The sequence below is a fragment of the Strongylocentrotus purpuratus genome, unplaced genomic scaffold (assembly GCF_000002235.5).
Source record: "Strongylocentrotus purpuratus isolate Spur 01 unplaced genomic scaffold, Spur_5.0 spur5_scaffold_12, whole genome shotgun sequence".
NCBI classification, from domain to species: Eukaryota; Metazoa; Echinodermata; class Echinoidea; order Camarodonta; family Strongylocentrotidae; genus Strongylocentrotus; species Strongylocentrotus purpuratus.
This window is the reverse complement of record NW_022145597.1, coordinates 23445943-23457028: the sequence shown is the minus strand read 5'-3', so window position 1 is coordinate 23457028 and position 11086 is coordinate 23445943. Positions and strand designations below refer to the sequence as shown.

The window sequence follows — 11086 nt, the reverse complement described above, 5'->3', positions numbered from 1 at the left end:
TCCTTTTGAAAGAATATCGTTGTTTATATCCGAGATGCATGGAGATGTGGGAAAGAGTCTTTTTCCACGCCAAAAAATTCTGAGAATTTAACCTACAAAAATTATCATAACCCAACGAAGTTATCAATTTTGAAAAAAAGGATGGATAAATGGAGCATTTGCATGTAGGCCTACACTGTTGCTCATAAAGATGGAATATCTTTTTTTTTACCCGGCCCAATTTTTGGAATTATTTTGACAATGATTTATTCCTAATAGATCTAGATAGTATGCTCAGATTTTATTGAATAATAATGTGCCAGTGTGTGTTTTGCGTGACTGCTAAAGCATGTGTATGCTACTATGCTTATCAACTAGCATTTATGCCCCAGAAAAGGGGCACTGATATGGCACATCGACACGGTTTTGATCCTGGGGCCTCACAGTAGTTACGAGGCCATTGCTTTGCCACTGAACCATGACTGTACGCATATAGGGGGGTTCGGGTAGGGGGCAGTTCCCACAAATAAATAAAAAAAACAAAGAAATGCAATAAATTATCAATAATTCATTGCAGTTTACCCCGGTCCCCAACATATAAAAATCCCCTGTACGGCCATAAATTATGAAGATCATTATTTTTATTTTCTCGCCCAATTCGTGAAAAAATATTTAGCGGCGAATCAGCCAGCCGGTGAATAAGCGGGGGGGGGGGGGGGGGGGGTGTTTGAACACAGTAGAAGTTATGATAGAGATATGACAAGTTTTTTTTTAACGTCATATACTTTTTATAGTCCGGATGTTGTCCTTGATCTTGGCAAAGAGGGCTTCGTGAAAGAGGACCGTGTACATAACACTGATCTCTACGGAAAAAACGGATTTTTCCGTAGAGATCAGTGCATGGTACATAATCTCTTAGTACGGATATAATACTCTCCACCACCACTGATCTCCACGTACATTGGCCACATTGCATGGTGCACGTGCGGGGATTTCCCCTTTTTACGTAGCGCGCGGACGTGACAAGTAAGTAGCTTACCACAAGATGTTAGACTTACATGTTATGACCAGTTATAAGTTAGGGCTCTTACTATTACTATAAGATAAGATAATATAAGATTTTAAAAATAAGATAAGATATTTATTCGTTTTTTTTCTTCAAATGTCACAGGAGAGCATTACATTAGGTCATTACACATTTACAATGCAAAAAAAAAATGATGACAATGATAAAAAAACCAAAGTGACTTAAAGAAAGACTATTAGTCAGGAAGTGTTATCAATATTTACATTATCTACACGTCGCATCAAAAGGAATCTTTCCACAAGCTTATTTGCGGCTTCTCGTTCGGAATTTTGAAATCACAATTCACCATGACGAGAAAAATATCAATCTTACTGGTCTGCTGCTTCATTCTGGCTACCCATGTTGTTGAAGCATTTTATTTTCCACTACATGCGCCGGTTAGCTTTTGCACTCCGGCAGTTCAAAAATACCACGAAGCAGAACACCGTTCACTTTGCAAGGTGATTATGATATGAAGGACGTGACTGATATATTACAATGCAGTCTACATGCAGTCAACCAGGGAGGGTGACATCTCCTTTATTGTCAACTTACTTAGATCTACATGTACATTGTAGGCCTAGCTAGACCGCCTATCAACTTGTAGAATCAAGGCTACATTTGTCTGAGATTGATAGATCTAGGGTCTAGTTATTTATAATTGATTTTTAGGAGAAAATTAGATCTTGTAAAAAAAAAAATTGTATTTGTATAATTTTGTAGAATGTGAAACAGAAATGACTTCAGAATTGACCATATTATTATTAGCAACACTAAACTCTAAAGTACATTTAACCATGTCAACTGTCACATATGGCTAGTAGTATATTTTATAGTATTAACTAGACATAGACCTATCTTGGATCTTGAATTTAATTCCTCCTAAATAATCCAAAGAAGAGTTTACATTTTGTTTAATTATATAGTCAACTTCATTTTCATTGACATGTAAAATGTAACCTTGAATACCTGAATACCTTGAATACCTAAGCTTCTGGAAGAAAGCCATCTCCAGCTGTCGAGCTTCCAAGTCTAACTTTAAGGGGGGATGTCCCAGCTTCCAGGTCTTGCACCATAGTCACTTTACATCTGTATCTTTCTTGCTGGGTCATATCAGGAATGTCATAATTGGAGTGTCTACAGGGAGAAGCAGAGCTACCAAGTATCACGCATTAGGCGTGACATCACGCATTTTGAGGGTCTGAAAATGCTCTTACGCACAACGCACGCGCTAGATTTTGAAAAAACGCTATACCTTATACGTGTGTTATACCCTCGCACACGCGCGCCGAATCATGAAAATGTCACGCATTGCCGATCTTTGAACTTGGTGTCTCTGGAGAAGGGTGAATTATATTGCTCCTTCTTCCAGTGAAAAAGTTATAGGTTATTGGCTTGCCAGTCAATACACCCTTTCACTGTTAAGGCCGCCATTTTAATTTGCGCATAAACATTGCGTCATCTATGTTTTTAGATGCGCATGTATTGTTGCGTCACTGCCTGCGCTGTGCGCTCACATATTGACATGCATGGGCGCCATCTTAAATTAAAAGTAAGCATGCAACTTTGTAATTTACTCGTAATTTAACCAGAGCAACTTTTTCCAGGTTGCGCGCTTTGATTATTGTTGAATATGAGCGTCTTGACCACATTTTTTTTTACTGAAAGTGAAAGACAGACAGCAAGAAAAGTCGTTGAAAAGGGAAAGTGTGAAATTTGTAGCCATCCCACCCTCTATGATTAGAAGATTAGGTACACTGAAATACATGGATCTAGTCTAACTCGGCAAATGAATCGTGGCTGAGTAACTGTAATGTATCAAGCTTTGCTTATTTTGTCAACGCTCATGTATGATAAATATTCATACTTCTTTTTAACTAGGAATTTTGTATTACTCATTTAATGTAGAAGAAGAAGTGCATAAAAATATGTGTAGATACACGTAAATGAAGTAAAATCTTCCATCGTTTTGTCTTTCATTTCTTTTTCTTTTTAGAGTGACATTAATATGTTTGTCAACCGGTTAGACTCTGTGGAAACTGTCATCCCTTATGATTATGACAGGTTAGTATGGATGTGCTTGGTGCTGTGGGTTGCTACGGATACATGTGATTCCACTGGCCCCTCATTGTATTTATAAACAAACTACACCTGTAGTTGAAAATGCATCTGTGTGTATGCCCACTTTAATTTCAACCTTATTGCTTGCACAGTCAGGTACCGGTACATACTGGTATGATTTTGTATCTGCATATAATTATTTACCTAGTACATGAAATAGTTGATTTCTTTGGGCAGGTTTTCTACACTGTACAGGTACCAGACTACCAGTACTAAATATGTGGCTTCGGAACATGCAGGTGTATTTAATTGCCTACCGGTATTTCGTGTATCTGATCATTACTGGTATTCATTTTGCCGCCAGCAAATGTACTACACATACACTGTTTGTTATGAGCCAGAAGGGTACTGAACTTTAACAGAGAGTTAAAGGGCAATCCAACCCTTGTAATAAGTTCTTTTGTATTGAAAGCAGAAAACAGAATGGAAAAAGTTTCAAATGAAGCGGACCAATAATAAACTGGAAGTTATGAATGTTTGCAATATGAGAACACCAAGTCTATGCGGATCTCAAATTGGTAGTTTGGTCAGTCTATTGTGACGTCGGATGTGAAAAACTCTTCCATTTGCTGTGTACAAAAATATCACTGACTTATTTCTGTTTTTCTCATACTTTCCTTCTCCCTTAGGGCACTAGTCAAAATATATTATTAAAGGTCCTCTAAAAAGAATAGATCCTCCTGATGAGCCATGATTTTTAGAAAAATTTAAATTTTAGTCATTTTATATGTTGGAATAGACGGGAAAGTAGCCCAGCACTACATAACATCACATTGACATTACCCCTTCAGCCAATTTGAAGTGCCCATACGTATACCGGTAGTGATTACAACTTTTAAAAATTCATAGCTTTCTTATATTAAGTCAGATTTAATTGAAACTTTCATCAGTGCTTCTCTGATCTGTCTGCTTTCTTTTAGAGTAGTTGTCTATTTGGGTTGGATTTCCCTTTAATACTATTCTGGGTCTGTTTTCATCTAGATAAGAAGGGTGTTTGGCTCTGAAGAGCAAATAGATGCTCATGTACATGTTACGGAACCCAGATGCAGCTCCTTTGTTTCTATCAGTGGGGTACAGAAGCAAACGCAAAATAGTAATAATATCATGTGGTTAGAATGGCCTCAATTTGTTAGAGGGCCCTTACAGCAAGCCAGATATACATCATGGGTCGTGTATTCAATTCAGTACACATATTACCGGTAAGCCAGTATTTTACATACATCTGTACATGTACATGTAGCATTGGGCTTGGCTAAGTGTTATGTCCTTACCTACTTGTATTCAAATCACATTTATATCTACCGGTAAGCATAACATGTACAACTCCACACCTGTTAACTTGCAAATTGCAAAACCTTTTTGTTTGATGTGCCCCAAACTTCTATTTATGCTGCACAATAATCTTATCAACAGATATGACTTCTGCCAGAGCCAGCAAGAGTACTCCCCATCGGAGAACCTGGGTCAGGTGGTCTTTGGGGAGCGTATCACCTCCTCACCGTATAACTTCACCTTTGGTAAAAACAACACGTGTAAGAAGGTCTGCACTAAGAGCTACAAGGCTGGAGGTGAAGAGGCAGAAAAGGCAGAGATGAAGCACAAGCTCAATTTCTTGCTTCGAGGCATTCAGCTGAACTACCAACACCACTGGTAAGTTTTCCAATATACATGTAGATAGAATTGAGTACTGGTCGAACGATTAAATTGCGAAAGAAACTTTTTGGAATGATCAAGAAATAGAGAAAATAGAGTGTACTACTAATTTACCAACCAGTTGGGTGTTTCACAAAGATCCTAAGTAGAACTTAACTCTAAGTTGGACTTAAAAATTATGGAAAGCCATTAGCATCTTTGAAAATATTTTGTAAAAGTTATTTTAAAAGGCATAAAATGTTGATTCAAATCATTCATATTTTCTATCATCAAGGAGATTTCATGTTCTGGATGTGGAATTTATAAAAAGTCTAAAATACTTGAATTTCTGCTTTTGAATATATTTCATTTTAAGGCTCCAATGGCTGTCCATAATTTTTATGTCCCACTTAGTGTTAAGTTCTACTTAGGATCTTTGTGAAACCCCCCTGATTTGATAAATGTTTAAAGAGGATGTTTAATAGTGCTAGCACATGTAAATTGAAATTTGCCTCGTTTTAGTACCTGGTATGCATGTACCTACAAGAGGTGAGATACATTGTACAGACAGTTATTTTTATTTTTATTTTATTCATTTCTGTTCTATTCACCTTTGCAGGATTATTGACAACATGCCAGTGTCGTGGTGTTATGAGGTACTAATTGGCTCAAGATATTGCTCTCCAGGTTTTCCCATTGGATGTTATGTAGATAAAGATGGCAACCGCAAGGACGCTTGTGTCATTGATGTAAGTCTTTTTCTTTCTTTCTTTTCTCAGTATGTAACATGTTTTTATTTAAAAATATGAAGTGCATAGACCGACTTGATTATTGTTTACAGATGATTTTGTTTAAGCTGAAGAAAGCGATATGGCTTATTGGAAAGCAGTGTGATCTACAATTTAAAGGTAAAGACCAGTTTTGGAAACGCCCCCCTCTTAAAAAATGAAACGGAAGCTCTTATTACCAAACATGTGAAAGAATATGTTTTGACTAATACGTGATGATACAAATTTTGCCGAGAAGCCTACTAATCGATACATTTTGTAAATTATTATACCTATTTGGACCGGATAGATATCGCACACGTGTTGCGTAGTCCCATATACATCTTTCTGTGTACAGTGCTTGTAACTTTACCAAGACTGGGTCAAATTTCTTATCACTTTGATGACTCCATGTGCTTTCTATTAATTATTTCATCTTATTGTCATTATTCTTTCTTCTTATACTTCTTCTCACTCTTCTTCTTCTTCTAATAATAATAATAATAGCCTAAAAGTCCACTCCAAATTGTATTAAACCGAAACGGAAATTCTTTTTGCCCAATTGATCATGAGCCCGGCAGCCACTGAGCAGCGCCAGATATTGTTGAACGCCAAACAAGGTAGCAACAACTCCCATCTTTTAACGTCTTTTGGTATGACGCGGCCAGGGTTCAAACCCACGACCTCCCGTTGTGAGGCGGACGCTCTACTGACTGAGCCAACACCCCGGTTCTTACTCTTCTTCTTCTCCCTCTTTTCTTTTTCCTTCTCTTCCTTCTTCTAACTTCATCCCCTATTCTTCATTCTCCTTATCCTCTTCATCTTATTTATTCCTTTTTCTCTTCTTTTTCTTTTTCCTACTCTTCATTTTTTTTTTCTACTTTTTTTTCTTTCTACTTTTTTTCTTTCTACATTTTTTCTTCCTTTTTGTCTCAGATTCTGAAACAAAATGCTTGATGTAGCTCATGCTGCAATGATAATTATAAACCTTTAGGTCAGTCAGGAACCCCATGACTTTTACAAGCCGATCGCCTGTCTAATTATCAAGATAATTATGATTGGAAATCGAAACCAAATTTTGCATTTGTCTAACGGTTTTCATAACACTACAGTCAATTTGGGAAAACGAGTATGATAAAACCGGTTACTCCAAGATTTTAACTTTTTTTAGGCACTTCTTGATCATTTTGAAGGCTTGAAGCACAATTATTTTTAGGGCTTCAATATTACACCATATCACAGACACTGATAACACGTAGGGCCATGTATCTCAGATTTAACATTGTTATAAACGATCCCTTTAATCTTCATCATTTGTTATTATTGTAATCATTCCTATTACATGCATGCACAAATGTGTGGCCTTCTCCTTATTACGTTACCAGGCCCATTACGAGAGGGCACAACACTACTACGTCTTCAACCATATCAACATCACCATCTTCTACCAGCCGCTTATTGATGACACCAACCTTCTTGTTTCTGCCAAGCTTGAACCACTCAGGTAAGCACAGAGTTTAAATTTATTTGAAGAATAATATTATCATTTTGTATGTGCTGTGAAATTTTCATGAGCTTTGAAGCCAAAATAAGGGAAATACGGGAAGGTGAATTTTTAGGCATTACACAAACCTCTTTAAACCAAACCTTTTCACTGTGACCACCTAAACTGCCATTGGGCAACCTGAAAAGCTGTATAGGATGCCTGGCTTGCAACCAAGAAAAAAAGTTAAGTGAGAGCCCTGTAAATGGCTTTCATGTTCAGATAATATTAGATTTGTCAAAGATAATATTATTGTTTGCACATCAAGTTCCATTTCATGTAATGGTTGACTAAAGACATCCAGTATCTAGGACTATTAAAAGCTATATTTTTTAACTCTGCACATTTCTATCCCATTTTCCACATAAATTGCAATATTAGGCATTTATTTACTTGTATATTGTGAAATCCATTTACAGAATGCTCTAATTGCTTAAAGTATCTGTTTACCCATTTTCTTACTCTTAAAATGTCTTAAAGTAGCTGAGTGAAGGTTTCAAAAGGCTTTTAACCTTAATAATGTTGGTATCATTGTAAAGTTAATGTTACTATCTTTCTAATAGTTCATATTTAGTTTTCAAAGATTGTTACAGATTTGACTTATCTGCTTTTAAAAGTGGTGAAATTACTACCCGATTATTCCGCCCTTGATCGGCCCGCTATTGTGACATACGATTTGTGACGTAGGAGGTTGGGCACATGAGCAAGAGTGCGATCCTCAAGCTCTCACACAACTCTCGCCTGCATGCATTATACGTACACAAACGCCACTCGAACGCTAAATATCTGATCAAAATGTCCGAGCTCGAAGAAGAGGTTTTACTCGATTTAGAATTTGAAGTTGATGAGCACAGCTCCACAACAGTGGTACTGGTAGTGATAGTGATGATGATGATGATGGGGATGTAGCTAGGAGAGATGGAAGAAAGAGAACAATTCGGAGAAGACGGCGTCGATGCTGGTGCAGGTCAAGTGATAGCATATCAGCGCGAGCTGGCTGAGCTGCCAGCTGCCGCTCAGCTCCCCCGGCCCCGCTCAACTGGCGATCGATCTGTCATGACTGGGCGAGACATTTTCTAATTTTTCGGGATGTGTGGGGCTTTTTGGCAAATTTCACAGATAATAAAACAAAGATGATTAGATGTGAGATTATATTTGGCAAAAATCAATTACATATATGCACCATTCATAAATAGAACTGCAGCTGCAGGACATCATACAAATGCAAAAGGACGCTCGCGATTCACTCATCCTGGTCTCCGTATATAATCAACAGCAATCACTATCACGCCAAGGCATGATGACCGAACAAATACAAAACATCTCAGCAAATTACACAGAACGGAAGGGTATTTGGACAAATCGAATTGCACGATTCATCCCTCTTATTATATTACATAAATTTGCTTAATATTATATGTAATTACATGATTTCTAGAGATTGTTATTCCACTTTCTGGTCAGGATATGAAGCATGCAAAGTCTGGATAATGTATACGTATAGCTATGCAAAATACCACATGCGAGCTTGAGGCCTGGAATTGCGATCGTGCCCAACCAGGGACGTCATAATCGGCCTACTGCGCGAACAAAATGTTCAAGCCAGGAATTGAAGTTCTGAGAAGGTTCTTGGAAAAAGCTTCTTACCGTGTTTCATTTATATTCACAAGACTTTAGAGCAGAATGTGTGTCTTCATATTGGTCTACGCTATCTTGACATGTATAATTTGCCCATTTTTAGTGATTATGTGAAATTTCTTCGCCAAGCTACTTTAATATATATTTAGCTCATAGGATTTTGTAGCATGTTATAAAAATGTTGTGCCTTTTCTCTCACCAGTATGAAACACAAGACACCAGATGAGTGCGTCTTCCTTAATAGCTTGAATTATGAGCCCATGTCACTCCAAAAATCAGACTTGAACAAAGACCTGGACATCACGTATTCCTACTCAGTACACTTTATAGTAAGTACCCAAATTGGATTTGTTGCAAGATAACACTTTGGTCTTGCAATAGCACTGTGAAAGAAACTGAGTGGAAGCGATTGGAAAGGTTGATCATGTTGCATATATAGTTATTGGTGTATACTGTGAGGTTTTGGATTCATCAAAATGATAAGAAATTGGATCAGTCCAGCTAAGAGTCGCATGCACCGTACAAAGAAACGTGTATATGGGACTACACAAAAAGGTGGCATGAATGCTGTGGTCCTGAACCTTTAGCTGTTTATACTTGCCATAATTTGAATATGAGGGCACTTGAGGAGCCATCTTTTTTCAGGGAATATTTTGTCTATGATACTCTTCTGCACTTACATTACAAGAATGAAAATGTCACCTTTTTGGGGGTCCATCTTTTCCAGAACTTAACCATTGCATTAAAGTGTATACCTATCACCAACGCAAAAAATAAAAATTGTTTATTAAATGAACCAATGTATGCAAAATCGATCCCCAAAAAATTGCCAATTTCCTACACGAAATATTACATTTATATTTCACACCGTGTTGCCAATTAAAGACTTTAATGATTAGTTACAGTTAAATTGCTACTACAGAGAACTCCTCAGAATCGTTCTCTCTTGCTTTTATGCAGCCAAGCCCCAATGTGTATTGGGCATCACGTTGGGATTACATCCTAGATTCCATGCCACACACCAACATCCAATGGTTCAGGTAAGATAACAATGCATAGTTTTGCTTTCTGAACGCATCTTTACATGCCACTAATAGTTACCTATTAAAGCTTATCTGCCGTAGTTTATAGGAGGGATTAGAGTGCCCTGCAAGGTCACTGGACAGGTGGTTATCTCATCAACTCAGCTCTCAGTTAACATAAGAAAAAGTGGATCATGGGGGACCAATGGTCACCGATTAGGCATTGTTTGTTATATAGAGGGTGCAAGTAGCTACAAGTAGTGCAGTGGGCCTTTAAAGTGAGCATTTTCAAATGAATAGGAGAGTACAAGACTAACATGTGTGCATAACGTTGGCTGCTACCTTTCCCCAGTAGTGCTCGGTTGAATTCTTATGTTTTATCCAAATAAACAAATTATACATATAAAATCCCTGGTGATTGCTCTGTTCCCATCTGGGACCCATTTCACAAAGCCTTTTTTCAATGACAGATCTGCTGATAACCAATCAGAAGCAAGGATTTCAGTAGCTTATAACAAAAATTGTCATTTGTCACTGATGACAAGTTTTGTGAAACGCTCCCTTCCCCCTGGTTTGGTACCTATGATCATGCTGAGGATACTATCCTATTAAAGACTGAACTGCCTGGTAATTGTCCTGTAACCATCTGGTTTGGTAGCCACAATCATGCAGAGGACACTAGTAGTAGTAGACTTCATTGGATAATTTGTTTAGCAGGGCTAATCTGCCATAAGATCCACAAAGACATGCTCAAAGACATCTTCCCAGTACCATTTGTTTAAACCATTCTGTTTCTCATACCTTACAGTATTCTGAACTCCCTGGTTGTCATCCTGTTCTTGTCTGGTATGTTATTGATCCTGCTGAGGAAACTGTACAAGGATATCTCTCGTTACAATCAACAGGATCTGGTAAGTTTGGTTGAATCATTAAAACTAGGCAGAACCAAGATGGATGTGTCCGATACATAACCATGATGATGTCAATTTTCAGGCTAAATATTAATTTTAGTCTTGACGTCTCCCTTTAAAGGCTGCAAATGGAAAGAGTACTGTTTATTCTGTAACAAAGTAAACCAAAATCATGCCACTGTGGTTTGAATTGTGATTTATATGTCAGGACAAGATGTATTTCATTGAATCATTTTGTTACAGAATAAAAGTAATTGGACCAGAATAAAGGGTTTGACACTCGCGTCTCAATGAATGATTAAGCCAAGTGGAACAAATGAAGTGGAGCCAAGTAAGTTGAAATTGGTTAAACAAAGTTGCACCAACTAAGTTTAAACTGTCTAAACTTAGTCCACTCATAGGATTAC

At 37.5% G+C, this 11086-nt stretch overlaps 1 protein-coding gene across 6 annotated transcripts in view; it reads left to right on the top strand.

Moving 5' to 3' along the window:
- The first annotated feature begins 1254 nt into the window (after window positions 1-1254).
- Window positions 1255-11086, top strand: part of LOC588437 (transmembrane 9 superfamily member 2) — a 33373-nt gene continuing 23541 nt past the window's right edge. For 4 of the 6 annotated variants that reach the window (XM_030982161.1, XM_030982159.1, XM_030982157.1 and 1 more), the window contains exons 1-8: window positions 1256-1506; window positions 3042-3109; window positions 4580-4816; window positions 5418-5547; window positions 6951-7069; window positions 8949-9075; window positions 9707-9786; window positions 10577-10679. In XM_030982161.1, coding sequence (XP_030838021.1) covers window positions 1354-1506; window positions 3042-3109; window positions 4580-4816; window positions 5418-5547; window positions 6951-7069; window positions 8949-9075; window positions 9707-9786; window positions 10577-10679 — 1017 coding nt within the window. In that variant the 5' untranslated portion in view covers window positions 1256-1353. Of the gene's footprint in view, window positions 1507-3041; window positions 3110-4255; window positions 4366-4579; window positions 4817-5417; window positions 5548-6950; window positions 7070-8948; window positions 9076-9706; window positions 9787-10576; window positions 10680-11086 lie in introns of those variants that run through there. The other 2 variants (XM_030982155.1, XM_030982158.1) reach the window with 2 other exon arrangements.